The sequence below is a fragment of the Branchiostoma floridae genome, chromosome 1 (genome assembly GCF_000003815.2).
Source record: "Branchiostoma floridae strain S238N-H82 chromosome 1, Bfl_VNyyK, whole genome shotgun sequence".
NCBI classification, from domain to species: Eukaryota; Metazoa; Chordata; class Leptocardii; order Amphioxiformes; family Branchiostomatidae; genus Branchiostoma; species Branchiostoma floridae.
In genome coordinates this window covers 21,981,059-21,999,073 of record NC_049979.1, presented here as the reverse complement: position 1 = coordinate 21,999,073, position 18,015 = coordinate 21,981,059, and the positions used below count along the sequence as shown (strand labels likewise).

The window sequence follows — 18,015 nt, the reverse complement described above, 5'->3', positions numbered from 1 at the left end:
CGTTAGTCTGTCTTGAACTAATTGTTATTTCACTTCTTTTTTTTCCAGGATCTTATTGGTGCCATCAAGTCCGGATTAACTGCAGCTGCAATGTTCCTGGTGGGACTTATCCTGGTGAGAGGTTGTCCGATGCCATCTCCACGGCTAGCTGTACGGTGACGTCCAGAAAGATCCTTGCTTGTGTGCACGCCCTGCCAGAGGATCTGAAACTAAGATAAGTTCTTGTGTGTCTTATTGGGTGTAAAATGGAAACGTGTCGCAGAGATGGGCTGGGACTAACTTCTCGTCGGCATGATAAGAAGGAAATGACTTGTGCGTCCTTTTGTGCCTTATAAACTACAACAAAGCAAGAAGCCTTCACGGCTTCAGGAAGGGTCTGTCCTGCGAGAGCCAGCTGGTGCTAACCCTCCAAGACCTGGCCAAGAACATGGACCAGAACAAACAGGTCGATGCCGCGGTGCTTGACTTTAGCAAAACATTCGATACCGTGCCTCACGAACGTCTGCTGAGCAATCTCGAGCACTATGGTATTTCTGGCCTCCTTCAGTCTTGGCTTAGGGCTTTCCTTACGGAGAGAACCCAGAGGGTTGTCTTTGACAGTGGAACATCTAAAGCCGTCAAGGTCACCTCTATCTGGAGTTCCGCAGGGTACTGTGTTAGACCCTCTACTCTTCCTGCTCTATATCAACGACCTACCCGATTCCGTAGACTCACATGTTCGACTATTTGCTGACGATTGCTTTATTCATCGAACTATCAGCAAGCCTTCTGATGCTTTAGGAGGGTCATCTGGGGGTAAAAAGAACAAGAAGAAGCCTGCCTTTAACTAATTGAAATTTCGCTTTGTTGCTTCCATAGTGCCATCAAGGTGACGTCCAGAAAGATCGGTGCTCGAGTTAACGCCCTGCCAAGGGACCTGAAACTAAGTTAAGTTCTTACATGTCTTCTCCGTTGTAAACATATCGCAGGGATGGGCTGAGGCTAACTTTTTATCGACATGATAGGACTTAAATTATTAGTTGTGATGTTTCGTTAACTGAACTCTTAGTTGGAGGTAAGGTACTTGAATGTGTTCTGTTGACATTCCGAGCGATGTTGTCGGGAGGGGTTTACATTAGGACATTTTAATTTGTAAAGGGAGGCTCCTTTTGCATTTAAGGCTTCAGTCCGTTTCTGTGGTGTACAGGCCTGGTGTGTGGCAGGTTTGGTTTCTGTGATTGTGTCGATGGCCGGGATGGCATTCGGTCAATAATTTCAAATTCTGTTCTTTACAAAACAGGGTCTTCCCTGGTTCACCATCTGTTGTCATTTCTGTTTTATGTCATGGTCAGTGGTTTTCGGGGACCTAGACCATTACATAAGCTGCCTCGTGTTGTTTTCTTGGGTCCCGAACCAAGAGAACGACACAGGCCAGAAAGGAAGACAGGTGGCTGAAGAGCCTATTTAATATTACTAGTTTAGTCGTTTAGATAAAACTTGCCATCTCGGCGTCGACATAGTCACAGAAACTGAATCAGCTATGCATTGGGCTTGTATATCACAGAAGCAGACTGAAGCAATGAGTGCAGAAGTAGCCATTGCTCTCGAAAATTCAAGCAAAACGAAGGCAGCATTATGCCAAAAGCAGCATTACTTAGGATTTCATCATAGCACACTCAACACCCTGCCACCAAACAAGAGATAATGATTCCTCTCGCTATTTCTATGTTAAAACTAGAACTGAAATTACAAACATTGACAAAACAAGTGAACTTCCTGTCATGCCAACACACGTAGCTGAGCTTTCTTTTAGGTATAGTGTTAGGTATAGTCTTCCCATATTTTTGAGTTAGGTTTAATTTTTGTCTTGTCTTTTCTCCCGAGGATCATCGCACCATAAGAAGAAATGTCTGGACGCGGAAAGGGAGGCGAGGACCGGCGAAGGAAGGTGCGGAACGTGAACGAACGGGCTTCGCAGTCTTCTATGACAAGGTATCGTACTGTATTGTGTGAAAACACACAGGTCACAAAAAAACATATAGGATAGCAGTCTTTGTCAATGAATAACTTTTTCATTCCATTTGTGTTGGCACACTAGTTTAAGCTTACATTTTCAATTTCAGTTTATGTACCTGGGCTGTTTGTCAGGTATCACTGAATACCAGTAGTACATGGTAGTATTTGGGGTGTCGAGTGCCTAGGTACTTGCCCTGAGCCTTTTGTGTTTTGGGCAGCGGTGGTATGACAGCTTATGCATATGTCTGTTTATTAGATTTGCTAGAAGTGTCTGGGCTTGGTAAGCGAGGAAAGCCACATGGGAATAGATGTTTCAAAGTGTCACCGTCACCGTGCTTCGTGACAACATCCGGTGCATCACCAAGCCAGGGCACGAGTCTTTCCCGACACAGACAAGGTATTGTGCTGTATTGTGTCTACAGTCCCTACTTGCCATTGGGCAGACGTTGAACCTTTTGTGTTTGTTTGTTACAGCAGTATTGACGTAGCGAGCAGCTGATGCATGTCTCTTTCTTTTACTGATATCACAGCAATATCTGGACGTTACCGGTACCGTCACCAAAGGCGCTGCACAACATCCGGGGAGACGGCGGTCCTGGAGGAAGGCGTCTTAGTGTCTCCCCTCGTGGCTGGATTTCAGAAGCCTCTGAGATGACGTATGTAAATCAGCTCTGCTAACCAGACATTTGAGAAGGCAGTATTGTACTGTGGTGCGTGAAATCAAAATGTCGGCTTATAGCATTTGCCATATTAGTGGCATTGTATATTGTTTAGGAAGTCTGTGTAGACTGACGTAGTAGCAATTGAATTAACATTCGAGATGTCCTAATTATACACCGCATTCCCGTTTGCCATTGGACAGGCATTGAGCGGTGTTGACTGTTGAGACAAATGATGCATGTCATTTTCTTCTACCTATTTGTTAGAAATGTCTGGACGCCAAAAGGAAGGAGAGGTCAAGCGTCACCGTCACTGACATGACAATATCGTGCTTCGTGACAACACCACGTGCATCACCAAGGAGGTGGACAGTCTTTCCCATATAATAAGTTGTTTGTGTTGTACAATATTGTCTGAATGCAGTAGCATAGGAATATTTGTTATTTTTTTAACATTACATTGAACCAAGGAGATTCAATCAAACCTCCTTGATTAAACCTGTGTTTGAGAATATATAAAGTTTATTGGAAATTCTTGCCCTTGGGTAGGTAACATAAAAGATTCAAACAGTGTAAAAAACAATATCGCAAGTGTCTGCTCTAGTCTAAAGCTAGTCTGATGTCCTTGTAACTTGGCGAATGTAAGCTTAGTTTCAATGGTTGATGAACAATGTTCAGGTGAACAGTACTTAATAGAGTTTTCTTTTTCTTTTCAAAATTAGGACCGGTTGAACAGTTAAGCTGTGGGTCAGATGATGCGTGCATACGTTCCGGCCCAGCCCTGCTTCTGAAACTGTATTGGAGGGAAGAAGCAGACCACGAGACTGTTGATAGGTGAGTGCATCCTCTACAACTCGTTCCAACCTGACCCTGCCTGCATTCTTCTTTTAAAATTCAGGCCACTGTCACTGTTGTTGAACCATCTCTACCAACTTTGACCTGGTTAAGATCAGTAAGCAATAATTTGACCATTTCCTGCTACACCCTAGCGCTACAGACATTACAGTAGTCTATTAACTTCCTCATAATCTGTCCCCATTTCTACTCATTGCAAAACATAAGGCTTCCTTGTGCCTTTTCAAAAATATTTGATTATAAAGCTATTAGCAAAACGATGGAAGTCTAGCCAGTCATTATTGATTGTAATTCACTTTCTTGCAGTCACAATAGGTTGGGAAGGAGACATCTCACAGCATCATCTTCCAGGGCCGCATTGATGCCATGAATTCCTGATCAACTGCAGCTGCAATGTTCATGGTGGAACTCATCCTGGTGAGAGATTGTCCGACGCCATGTAAACATGTACAGTGACGTCCAGAAAGATCGGTGCTCGTGGGTGCGCCCTGCGATCTGAGTGATGTAGCCAGTAGGGCGTTAAGGCATTTTGTAAATGGAGGCTCCTTTTGCCCTCATAGCTTCAGTCCGTTTCTGTGGTGTACAAGCTTGGTGTGTGGCTGATTTTATCAGTTAGTGTGACTGTGTCGATGGCCGGAATTGTATTCGGTCAGTTACTGTTAGTTCTGTTCTTGATAAACAGGGTTTTCCCTGGTTCACCATCTGTTGTCATTTCTGTTTTATGTCATGGTCAGTGGTTGTCGGGGACCTAGACCATTACATAATCTGCCTCGTGTTGTTTTCTTGGGTCCCGAACCAAGAGAACGGCACAGGCCAGAAAGGAAGGCAGGTGGTTGAAAAGACTTCTTTTATATCAGTATTTTAGTCCTTTAGAAATGCTAGAGTTCTTGGTATCGACGCAGTCACAGAAACCGAATCAATACAAACAGAATGCAAAGTGTACAATTGTTCAGTTATCATGTATATCACGATAGTAGATACTTGTACATATAGTTTCGCTTACTTACGTTATGTGTTAGGTATAGTTATCCCATATTTCTGAGTGAAGATCTCGTCTTTTTTTTGGAAAGAGGCTTGGAGATGTAGTGTTGTTTAGGCGCCTTTTGTTAGCAGCCTCTGTTTTTGAGTGTATTTGTTTGATGCCCTTCCAGTACAGGGGTGGCTGACGCTGGATTGTTTTGTGTGTTTCACTTTTTTTATTGTCGCAGGAAAGTGGTCTACATGTTAGAATTTAGTCAAATTTCAACATTGTCCGTTTATTGTGTAGAGGTTGTAGCCCTTTAAATCAGTTGTTTGGAAATTTCCCTAGTAACTGAGGCTAAGGCTGGAGCTGACACTAACACAAGACAGACACATACACACCACCACAGCCTAACCCCACCAAACACACACATTTTTGACGGACACTAATAATCAGCTCAAATGCCTTAGCCTCAGACTGAAAAAAATCTATGATTCTTTAAGTACAAAGGCTCCACACTACCTCTATACCATGTACTGACAATGTCAATATTTACTGATTTTTAGCTTTCTTTTATACACTATATCCTAGAGTGAGGGTAACTGTTAACCTAAATGGGTTAGATGTGAAGTTCATTTTTGATGCTAGAGTATCTTCATTTATTATGAGGTTTATATATTATACACTTTGCATTTCTCTATTTTGCTAATAAACAAATGTGTTGAAATCGGATGATTGTGTAGTGCACGTGTTTGTTTTACAGTAGAATTAAAACAAAATGGCTTGGTTCTCTCTTCTCACACCCTCAACCAGACCTTACCTCCCAGTACCATCAACTTCATGTGAAATGGTTGCCCCCATGGTTAATACATTAATCTACTGCATATATTTCATCATTTTGCATGCAGCTGCTTTGTCCAATATACTGTATAATTCAAAACTTTTTTTCTTTAATTGGAAGCGGCCGAAAATTGAGGTGCGCGCGGATGTCATCCACGGCCACAGTATAATCAAATCAACATGGCCTAACGTGATGCAAAATTACATCATGCACATCTGTGCATTTATAGTGGAATGTAAGGTTTGCAACATAGTAAAGAGGATTTCTTTATACTCAAATAAAAAAAGAATGGCTCTTTCAACAGTTTTACAATGTTGTCGCACAACAAGAAAAGTTGGGTTCTTTGGCTTTGATTTGAAGGAAGTCAATGAAGGAGCGCTTGCTGTCCCCGTATGAGAGAGGAAGAAGGCTTTCTGTATTTTCTCTCACCTTTTGAGATCTGCATTAAAAAAAAAAGAAAAGTAGAAGTTACTACGACTGTCCTTCATAAAACGCACGAAACATTTTGTGGACATAAGGATATAATGCAATTGCATAACGTTATACTTAGCAGCTGAACGGAAGTCAGTTTCTAATGCATGCCAGTCGGTAATTGCTGTCGTTATATGTACAAAGTTGATCGGCAAGATTTAATTTGTTTTCAAAGTCATCTAGAAATCAGTGCTGATGTCATCAACAGAATGTACATGTTGTGGCAAAAGCCTCCACCAGGCCTTTCTACGGCGGGGGTACGGGGATCGTAAAATTCGGCAGAAATTTTTGGGGAGTCAGTCCATGCTTAGGTTCATGTTCCCCCTCCGGAGGCTGCGCTGTCGACCAACTCCTCTGGTAGCAAAACTCCTTGGTAAATCATTCTCCCTATAATAGCCAGCGTAGTCAGCCTGGTAGAGACTAGCCATAGCTCAAGTTGCACCGGCACAGAAGCGACGCCTTGTGAACAAAGTTATTATTACCACAATGCCAAGCGTAAAGCTTTTTGATTTATCACCTGTGATTGGTCAATGCGGTAATGTCCGAAGCATTCCCATTGGTAGAGACCTGCACTTTGCCTTCTGATCGATAGGGGTCACTGTGAGACCGTGAGCAATCCAACTGAATTTCTGTGCGGTGAAAAAGGTTTCAGCGAGACACCTCTAAGTTTGTCGTTTAAGTTGTTGCGCTGGCGGGGTTGAGGGTTGAAGGAGTGCAACAACAAACCTTGCTAACCATGTCAGATAGATGTATGCGTGTTGACTGCTGCAGGCTTTTCTTGCTTACAATCGCCACGGCTAGGTGGAAATAATGCAAATGTACATGTCCTTGGTGCTGAACTAGAGCCACACACATGTAAACAAACTCATTCCTGCATGACAACAGCTTTCAGTTAATTGTTCCGCAAAACGAAAAGAAGGAAATTGTGAGGTGTTCTCATAACCTTCTTGATGATGATATCGGCTGTTACGGCCGGGAAATTTTGCTGCATATACCGGTAGTTCTTTTATGCTTTTCAAGCCCTGCTCTATCTACACACATTTCATGGCAAGAAACTGTGAATCTATGTCAAACGAATCTCCCCTTTTAACAAAATAAGTCTAATCTACTCAACAACACAAATTTATGATATAAGTCTAGTATAGCGAATAGGTTTAAGAAACATTAGACAACAGGCATGTTCTTCATCTATAAACTATATAAACTATATACTTTGAAGTGGAGAAAACGAAAAAAAAATCTACATTCAATTCTTCAGTTCATAAAAAATCCAATTGATTCGTCTGTTCAGCTGGTAAGAAGACGCAAAATAAATAAAAAGAATCTTTATCCGTCTGAAACACGCAGCCAGAGATGCATTTTTGGATGACAGTTTGTACATATGATCTGTTAGCTCTTTTCCCTTGGAAAGTTTGCAGTCGGTGGCCACTACAATGATTATCTTCAATATTTACACGCCCTTAAAAAACACCCAACCTTTTCAGATTCTTGACACGTACGGCAGACGTTGCGAACCACACTGGCTATCTGCCAATATTGAACTAACTGCGTGCTCTTTTATAGGTCCTGCGCAGACCACTCAGGGGGGTGACTTTTCCTATATGGCTTTTTCGCTGATCTTCGTTGTTTTGTAATAGCTCGCGTGTTCTTTAAAGACCCATTATGGAACAACATTTTGGCCGAATTCGAAGTTAAAGAAGCAAATGATAAATGGGGCCATAAAATGAATGAAAAACCTTCTTTATGAAACGTATTTTGCATGATTTTTTTATTATATTTCTTTTAGCAGACCTTATGTAACATGTTTTACACAGTTTATAAAGAACATGATAGATATGCAAATATGCTAAAATAAGTTGCGCATGTCATTCCTAAAAACATTTTGTTCCTGAAAGTATTTTCACTTTTGGGGCCAAAATTTTACAGAATCGATCTTAAATCGGTACGACAATTACGTAGTTCTCCAAACAAAAATGTTTTAAGTACAAAGTTAAGTCCTCAAGGGAGGCTATTATTTTGGCGGGCACCACCTGTCGTAATTCCACCCTTGTACCTGGCACCACGACGGGTCACACAAACGTGTCTAAAAATCAATCCGCTTAAAAACAATGGCGATTAATCATGAATAACTGAAAATATCATACGCTAGTTGTATCACACTAGTTTGGTTTGTGATGTATCATTTTTATTGATAGGTTTCCCTTTTGTCAGAAGTATACTTAAGTGTCCGCATTTGAGGACTATTTTGTGGGGGGTGTTATATATGCTATCGGGCGACCAAGGAGACAATATCTAGGTTAACAATAAGGGGGCGTATAGTGTATGTTTGGTAGATAATACAGTACTATTACCAATAAAATGATATTAACGTCACTCCAACAAAAGTATTGTCATTTTTTGATTGCTTATGGATAAAATAATTGATATTTTAGACGCTTTTATTTTATTTGATGTATGTATTTAAGTGTAAATCACCCCTTCACCGAATTCACCCATGGTATCGTCCAAGACTCATAACATCCAAGATGGCGGTCGTGTGGAAGTTTCTGTTTGTGTATGTTGTCATTTTTGTACAGTTTTCAACTAGTTTGAGGCCAGGAATCAAGTCCAGAAACTTGCACTTGCCGAAAAGGATATGGCAGGATGCTCAGGACAAGGGTTTCTACCACATCGACAGCGGTTCCTTTCCTATGGAGGATGTTGGCGGGGTGGACTCGAGTCGTGCTCGCGTCAAGCGAGATCACACGTCCCCCTTGCCACAAGTCAGCAGGGTAAGTAATATCGTTCTCGTACATTATTAACACCAGTATGGTAAATCATATCAATATCAGCAGTTGCTAAAGATTATTCTTCATCCTTTGTGTTACAGTTCCCGTTTCTTAAAGCACTGTTGAGCACCTTTCTATCCCATGCTGTCACCAGGAAGTTGAAAATTATTGTATTTCGTCACACGTAAAACTCAGATCAGGTGATCTTTTGTAATATCAAATTACGTCTTTGTCCAAGTCCAAACATATGCATTGTCTGGATTTCCAAGACAGACAAAGATAGTTTATTGTTTTTTTTGTTGTTTTTGTTGTTTTTATTGTCAGAAGTAAGTTGAATGTTGGATTTAACCAAGGAGCTTTCATCAAAGCTCCTTGATTTAACTCACCTGGTGACTGTCTAAAACTCCTAATTGTGGTGGGTTAGGTATGATATTTGCACATGTCTTCTCTGAGGTGGTTAAACTGTTTGATTTATACTGCACAAAGAGCCCTATCAATGTTTTGTAAATGCTGTGTGCTCGCAAGAGACAGGTACTGGCTGTGATCTGGAGTAAAGCCACTGAAAGGGCATATTAACGGCTTGTTCACGCACCAGTCACCAAACTGCGATGCCTGGCGATGCTTCCTGTTTTCTCGGAATAAGGGAAGTGTTTAGTGTTTGGATTTATGACTCAGGGACCACATTTGGGGCAAAAAAGGAGAATTTTGTTGCTTTCAGGTCTGACATAATAAACATACATGTTGCAGAAATATTATTCTGTTGTCAAGTCTTGAGTTGAAATCAAATGTAATGCGGGGTTGGGATTTGAAATTGCACATGGAAAGGTCTCGTAATACAAGTCGAAATATGCATGAAAAGCCTGCAAATTAGTGAAGTCCTGAGGGTCTAAACAGTTTTTGCTGTGCTGGATATTCAAGAAAGATGGCAGCAAAACTGTTATTGACAGGCCTGAACATCTCATTGATTCTGTTATACTTTTCTTGTAATACGAGTTGTGGTACCTGAAAATTCATGGACAGAAACTTAATGTCAATACCCTCAGGTAATGTTGAAATTTACATGTTGCACATGGGTATTCCTAGCCCTGGTTAGGTACGTTTTATGAGTGACAATGGACACAATCGCAGTTTAAGATAGCTATATCATATTTTACAAGTGCTTGATATTTTTGTAAGCTGGAAACCTGAACCCTGTTTTCATTGCTTATTATAACTTTTTTTTCAAATTTGTGCTGGTACTTCTTGTGCATAACCCCCCCCCCCCCAACTTTTAGATATATGTTTCATCCTGAAAGTGGAAAATGGCTTGTGTATGTGTCACTACGTGATGAAGTGTTCTCCAAGTCTCACAATGTTACTTACTTAAGACCCAAGGGACTGCTATATTCAAGTTGATGAGGCCAGTAAGCATGACAACAATGCTGCTTATCAATTTTTCATGGACTACTAGAACCCGATGCATGCAACCAGTGTGATCAATATAGAGGCTTCCTTCCCTAGATTGCAACAATCTTCGTAATCAATTATACTTTTCATAAATTTCTTACTGTGTGTTTGCTTGAATCGGTCTGCTTAAATTCTATACACTGTCCCAAAACTTAGGGCTTGAAATCCATTTGGTAACAGTACACAAATATCTTGGTGCACCTGTGCACCCACAGTCAAAATTAAGTAATAGGTGCACAGCTCTAAATTTGGGTCTACAAAAATGCATATTTGCACCTAGTTTTTTAAAACTAAAGCCTTATCTGTATGAAATACAAATGGTGATTGAAACATAAGTTGTGTTGGTTTCGGTCTGTATGAAACGTTACACTGCCTGCTTTGTGTGACAAGTCTATGACATCATAGCCTTGTGACTGGTCCTACCTGTGCCTCCAGTACTGTAAATCTTGAAACGTTCGTAGTGGTTTTATTTTCGCAGTGACCTCTGCACCACAAATTCATGACACCTCAACTATGCGTTTCCAGGGTATAACTCCTATACAGTAAAAAGCTCTTTTATTTCCTTCTAGTAAGTTCTACTTCAAAATTAACTCCCCATGAAAATAAACAAATATGCAGTATACTGTAAACTTCCCCTTGGGGTAGATCCTTATGGTATGGTGTGAAAGATGTTGCGACACACATTGCATGTTAATTTGTGAACTACAAGTGTAATACACTTCCTGCCTTTAAATGTCATAGAAGTGTATCAGTTACTTAAGTTTGTTTGTGTTCCTGTTTTTTGTTCAGTCATAGCTGCATGTTCATGAAATGTGACATAAACGTTAATGATTAAAAAGGCTCATGAGGAGTTATACAATTACAAAGTTCATTGACCGATGGTGATATGTAATAGCAGGCACACTTTGACAAACAATGACTTCTTTGCTCATGTTTGATCAAGAAATGGCTGCCATCCAGAAGCAGACAATTTGTAAATAATCAGTATAAAGACAGGATTGATTTTGGAACCATTGAGGTGCTTGAGGTGTGGCTTTCCTCAAACAAAGGGTCTCCATGGCTTTATGTCCCATCCGAGAGGGTGTCCCTATCTGAAGCTATAGCTATGTACTAATCTTAAGTCAAGTCAAGTAAGGAAATAGGTGTTAACAGTTTAGTATCTTTCCCAAAGGCATAATACTGGGGCTTGCTAGTACTAGTAGGGATTAAAACCCACTACCTTTAGACACTAGTCATATCAAGAACCCTAACCACAGGGCAACTAGTCCCTTGCATCCCTGTCACCACAAATTGTTCATTGAATTACTACTGTAATATATCTAAGTAAAGCTCTGAAACAAGAGAAAGATATATAACAAGCATTGAATTGACTGTGCTGTCATCATTCATCAATTATTAAAAGCATCATACAAAATGTATACATGTACAATTTGATTTACATTGCAGCTACATGTATGTAATGGTTTAAATTCATTTAGAAAAAAAATTATATGCCTCTCTATGCCTCAATAATCTCCCTTTCAACATAAAATTTTTAAAATGCTTTTCTGTAGGTACAAGAAATAAATTGTAATATGGCATATTTCTTGCCAGACTTCATCATCAGATTCCGTGCGTAAGAAAATGTAATCATGTTGAGTGCCATTCATGTGAAAATACACGTCATTCCATAGGTATCAAACTTCAAAGTATGGGGATATAATCATGAAATAATGTATGAATGCCTGTCTGGATTTGTATTGAGCTGGGTGATCACTGTTCACAACTAGTTATAGATTTAGACAGTCAATTAGACACATTTAGACTACATGTAGTTCAGCCACCATTTATCTGTTTTCATTTTTATTTGAGACAGGCAGTTCTCTCTCTTTTTTTTTTACTGAAAAAAAACAGGATTTGGAAAAAAATTGAAATCATTAACGACATTATCTTATGATGATGATCTTAGGTTGACATTGGACTGGAGGCCTGGCTATTACCCCAGGATCAAATACATGTAGGATTTCATACTGTTGCATTTTTATCTGTTGAAAAGGACAGTACTAATCAGAATGTTATAGAATACCTGAGTGAACTGGGTGTGCCTTGGTGTGTCTGTCTGAGAGTTTTTGTTGTTGTCCGTTTTGTTTGTCAGTGATTGCCCATGTTCACAACAGGGTGATAGGAACCAAATTGGTTAAAGTTGTTTGAGTGACAGGAAGTGTAGTGTAAATTGCTAAAATTAGTATTTTGCCTTGTGTTAACAACTAACAGATACTCCAGGTCATGGGGTTCAATGGAAGAGCCTACTACTTGTTCATGGGGAGGTTTTGGTTTATCTGCTTAATATGTTTTCACAGTTACATATTTGACAAGGACTAGTCACGTTCACTGTAGAGTGACAAAATGTGAAAAATAGACAAATGTAGCATGAATCAAAGCTGCCTTTACATAATTGATGAATTACACATGAGGGACTCATGTCACCTACTAATACAGTAGAAGCCGCTTAATTGCACGGTCTATTAACCAGTGAATTTCGTGCAATTATCCGACTGGTGCAATAATGCGAAGTTATCTAGCTGGACCACACCGGTTTGTCATTTGGGGATTCCGTGCAGTTAACAGAAGTGTGCGTTAATCCATTGTGCAATTAACTGGCTTCTACTGTACATGTACTAGTACAGCTTTTCAATTACCATATCCCTGGGTTCCCAGAAATCCCCAGAAATGCTACTGATCATATCCTATGTAAACCGGTATCTTCTTTCAGCTGGTACTTATTAAGTAGTAACATATCCCACCCCACAGGTTCCCCTGAATGACAGCCATCACCAGTTGGTCATCCACTGGGCAGGGGAGGGCAGTGACCTGATTGTGGCCCTGGCCAGAGAGCCTCACGCCACTGCCCAGTCCACCAGCAACGTCTACATCTCCCAAGACTACGGCAAGACTTTCGTGGAGAAACAACAGACGTACATGAGGCTGGAGAACAACTCAGCATCCATCATAGACAACTTCTATCACAGCCCAGCAGATATCAACAGGGTATGGAATTTGAAAACCTGTTAACTAGGCTGGCTTTCCACTAGCCTGGCTACGGGACCGCAGCCCGAACTAAAAAATATCTGTCATGTGAGATCAGGCTGGGGTCTGGTATCCAGGCTAGCTTTCTACTAGATCCACAAGGCAATCACTGAGCAACTAAGCAGTAATCCAAATTAGATTTGTTTACCGTAAACCTTGTTTTCTTGATCGGAACATGATGCAACATGAGAAAGTACAAGATAAAATGAAAGACAACAAAACAAACATGTTATGGTATTATATGTATCAGGACGAACATTTTAAATGTGCACCTCATGCAATAGCATTAGCAGTATGTGTTTGATACATTGTTTTGGTTTCAGCTGAAAAAAAAAACTTGATATTTATTTACAAAACTGATCCTATTCAATTGAAGAGTGTTGAATATGTTTTGTTTATTGTTTTTTTCTCTAAATCTAATTGTATAATTTTTTTATTGCTACAGTACATCTTCACGGACGTGGTTCATCGTCGCATCTGGCGCACGACAGATGGCGGGAACAGCTACTCCATGGGATATGTTCCGTTTGTGCCCACAAGTCTCCTGATGCACGAGTCAGACAAATACCTGGTGCTGGGCATGGATGAGAACGACCCCCGCAGGAGGGTAGGTGGATCGGAAATACAAGCTCAAACAAGCTATATGATTTAATACGTTTTCCCTCTACAAAAATGGAAGGAATAGTATTTTTTTTTTATGTGTCTGTGTGTTTGTTTGTGTTTCCAAACTTATTTCCAAATCACACTCTCACTTACTATATATGGCTTGATTATACTGCTTGGGTCCCTGACGCAGGGGTAGGCAGCAGTCGGCTAGTCTTCACACCACGCTTCCATGCGGCTCTGTCCAATGGTAGACACAATATTGGACACTGACAGGAAGTTAGGTCAAAGGTCCCAGAAAGGTCCCAGGATATGTTGTCAGAGGTTATCTCATTTCCTGTCTTCAGTTTCCTGTGATGTGCATTTCTGTTGCCTTTTGGGAGAATCAACAAGAAGTCAAAGTTAATGAATAGGACAAGAAATTCATAAAAAAATCACATCATTCACCGAGTTATGAGGTCTCCAATTTCTTGTTTTGTCTGGGATTAACATCATTGCAAACTGAAAAGTGTTTAGATTCTTCTAAAGGATGCTTTTATTTTTTGTTTAAAAAAATAATGCATATGCATTTATTGTTGCAGTTGTGGATCTCCCGTAATTTTGGCCGAGGTTGGGCAGTCATGCAAGAAGATGTCAAGTCCTTCTATTGGCAAGTATCAATGTTATTTATGCTATCTTATCTGTATCTGTTCATAGTATGTCCATATCATAAAGCTTGTATGTCATTTTAATGAGACAAACTAATGACCGTTTGATATTTTATTACAGGGGAATCCCGCCATATGACCACATAAACGCAGTGTACGTAGAGAGGGTGGAGCCTGACGGCAAACACACTGTGTTGCAGTCTGACGACTTCTTCAGCCATGAAACATTCATAGCTACCATCATACAAGGGGTGGATGACTTTGAAGTCAGGGACAGCTACATGTTTGCCACAAAATCAATGGTAAGAGAAAACAGGGCTTGATGTTACTTTTCTTTCAATTGACACACTATCATCAATAGCCCTGTCTACCTTTATCTTAGCATAAAAAAAGTAAAAGTAAAAACATGTAGCCATTCTGATTGGTCAAACTGCTAATTTGCCTGCTATTATTGGTTGAACTGATAACTTTGATGGACAGTCAGGAATCAGGATCAGTCCATTCTTGAGTGACTGATACCACTGTATAGTAGAAATGTTTAAGAACTACATGGTATGGTCGTATGCTGTCAAGACAACTGCTTTGACTCCACTTAGACATACTAGTAAATTCGTTTAAGCCACACTGACTTGATTATAATTATGGTTGACATTTGCACTTGCATCAATTTTTGTCAATTTATTGATCAGCATTCACCAGTCCAGAATTGCTGTACAATGTTTAAGCAATGCTGGCACTCCTAAAGTTACTGTTAAGTATCACTAGACCCACCATACAGACCCTCATACATGCGATGTGGATAGGGATAGTTTAAGCATGCTAACACTACAGTATAGTAAGGCCAGTTTGTCTCTTTTCCTGCAGCTGGTTAACCCCAGGTTTCCCACAGCGATGAACATCACCACCCTTTGGGTGTCCTACAACAGGGGACCATTCAGCAGAGCCGAGTTCCCTACAAACCTACCCACTAAGGTACTTTCAGTATTACTATTAGTATAGACAACATGTGTATTCAGGGCAAGAAATACTGGGTGCATATCCCTAAATTGGAGCATCAGATATGACAGTGCAGGTTAACAAAGAGGCTACTAATTTACGGGGAGGTACTAGACTTGTTTTCATCTGTTTTCGTAGTCATGTATTTATGTATTTTCCATTTGCTAGCCAGTCTTGGCTTTGGAGTGACATATGAGAAACTCAAAATATTCTATAGAGGAAATGAGAGCAAATGTTGTTTTATTTGTTTTGTTGCAGGAGTTCTACATCCCGGATGCCTCGGAAAACCAGGTGTTTGTGTGTGTGAACCACAACCACACCCTGACTAACCTGTACATCTCAGGTGTGCAAGGTGTGGACTTCTCCCTGTCCCTGGAGAACATCCTGTACTTCAACCCTGAGACTACAGGATCTGAGTCTCTCCTCAGGTACATAGAGAATACAACATTCCGTAAATAGTTGGTATGTCACTAGATAATCTAGCTGCAGTTTGAAGTAGAACCAGTCAGTAGCTCCCAGAAGTGACAGATAGTAGCTGAAACAATAGGTAAAACACTTAACTTTCTAGGGAAAGAATTTTGTCACCAGCATTTAACTGAATAGTTTTATTGGGGGCTTAAGGGTATGGAAAGCCATTGCGTTTTGCTAGATTTACCTTTCTTATCCTTTGTTCGATTCTCAACCAGCATCTGGATGGACTGATTGAATTTGGCTGAGAACTTAACTTTGGAATATACATGTATTTATTATAGTATAGTACAAGCTTTAAACCATTTTTTCTCTCAAATCTAAATCATCTTTCCCCTGTAGATACTATGTGGATGAACCGTTTGCAGACATACACAAGGTCGGTGCAATGAGAGGCATATACGTCGCTACCGTTCTCAACGCCACTCAGATGCAGTCCCGGAACATGAAGTCAGTCATCACCTTTGACAAGGGAGGGATGTGGAACAACATAACGGCACCTCTTCAGGACACAGAAGGCCACTCAACCAACTGTAACCCTGTAAGGCTTCTTAACTATTGATAATCTGTCCACAGTTTAGATTGTGCATGTGTGCACGTGTATCAAGATGCATTGTGTGGTAACATGTCAACTGTGAAGGCTCCTTCATTGTAACTTGCAAGCAATTGATACATGTGTCATCGGCCTGACATATTTACTATAATGCATTTTGCTGCACCAAAATTTGCCTTCTTCATATGTCCAATGTTTTGTCATGATGTGTTATAACAATGGAAAGCTTGTATGTTTTTCATTAGAGTGATACCTTGTTATTTATGATCATGCTTTGAGCAAGAAGCATCATGACTGACTTTGTGGGTAGGTGGGTGGTTGGTTGAAATTTCACTGCCAATGTCACATCCTTGCAGTGTGACAGCCCTGGGGAATAAGGCAATCTTTTTATGACTCTGAAATACTGAAATTTTAGGTGCAAATGCTCTCAAATTTGAAGTTTCCTTTTTTGTGGTGATAGTTATATGATCTGCTACCTGAACTAACCTGACATGTGTGTTACTTCTTCTAGGGAAAGAACTGTTCCTTGCACCTGTCCCAGAAGTACCACCAGCTGGCCCCCGGCTACAGGAATGTTCCCATCCTGTCTAAAGAATCTGCACCTGGGCTCATTATGGCATCAGGTACGTACTGTAAGGTCCTGCCAACAACAGGATTGAGACTTAAGTTTGCGTTGTTAGTAATTTAAGTTTAATCAAGGCGGAAAAAGTCAGAATTCACCCAGGCTTGGGATTGATCCAATGGATTTGGTGGATGGTGATTTCACATGTAACTGGATTCACAAACCACTGATCAATGCTGTGCCTGGTTGAATACTGATTTGCGAATGCTGGTATGAATGGGGACTGGATCTTCAAATATTTGTTGAAGTTTTATTGCAAAATCATGACACTGTCACTGTGAGTGTTCCTTGATATCACAGTACTGTACTACGGAATTGTTTCAAGCATAAACTTAAGACATTGCAAAAACATCCTCTCTGATCCTGGCTTGAAATCAAGTCCTGGCAAACAGAATTGAATGAACAGTACTGAATGGTCAATTGGCCAGAGGTCATACTAACACACACACTTCTTGAGACTTAAGATCAAAGAGTCTTCACTAAAGAAGACAGTTTTATTGTACAGAATAAAAACTTTGTTCCAACGTAAAAACAAATTGAATTTTCAACTGTCCTACTGCAGTCTATGTTTTGTGAACCATTGATTTTTTTGTACCTAAGTAAAAACCCTGCCATCATTTAACCCCTGTAACAGGTTCCCTGGGGGACAGCATCAAGAGCGACTCTGACGTCTTCTTCTCCAGCAGTGCAGGGGTTAACTGGGAGATGGTCCTGAGGGGAAAATACTTCTTTGCCTTTGGCGACCACGGTGGGCTCGTGGCAGCTGTCAAACAGTTTGAGGAAACCAATACCATTGAGTAGGTTATACTTTCTGCGTTTAGAGCAACTGTTCTGTTTAGAATCATAGCAAATTATCATGGCCTTTACAGATTTACATTGTATCTTAACTGTATATTTAGCAGTAATTCATTCATTCATTTTTATACAGTATTAGTACAGGGTTGTAGCCAGCACCCGTCCATCCTTTGATTGAATTTTGCAGCTAGGGATGGAAAAAAATTTTGCTCATTCTGTCCTCTTTGACGAACAAAATTGATATGTAAAGATTAATTTTTCACCAACAC

General features: G+C 40.3%; 1 protein-coding gene and 1 long non-coding RNA gene across 2 annotated transcripts in view; both read left to right on the top strand.

The window, feature by feature from the left end:
* The first annotated feature begins 535 nt into the window (after positions 1-535).
* LOC118420062 lies at positions 536-3,047 on the top strand. The gene is made up of 4 exons (XR_004831715.1): positions 536-1,971; positions 2,252-2,392; positions 2,526-2,651; positions 2,922-3,047. It is a non-coding gene; the product is annotated as an uncharacterized LOC118420062 (long non-coding RNA).
* A 5,243-nt stretch (positions 3,048-8,290) lies between these two features.
* LOC118415904 (sortilin-related receptor-like) overlaps positions 8,291-18,015 on the top strand; it is a gene marked incomplete in the record, with an annotated part of 33,628 nt that continues 23,903 nt past the window's right edge. The window contains 10 exon segments of the mRNA XM_035820878.1: positions 8,291-8,553; positions 12,787-13,023; positions 13,508-13,669; positions 14,247-14,314; positions 14,434-14,614; positions 15,177-15,284; positions 15,567-15,736; positions 16,119-16,317; positions 16,841-16,952; positions 17,586-17,748. Of these exon segments, the coding sequence (XP_035676771.1) occupies positions 8,308-8,553; positions 12,787-13,023; positions 13,508-13,669; positions 14,247-14,314; positions 14,434-14,614; positions 15,177-15,284; positions 15,567-15,736; positions 16,119-16,317; positions 16,841-16,952; positions 17,586-17,748 (1,646 nt within the window).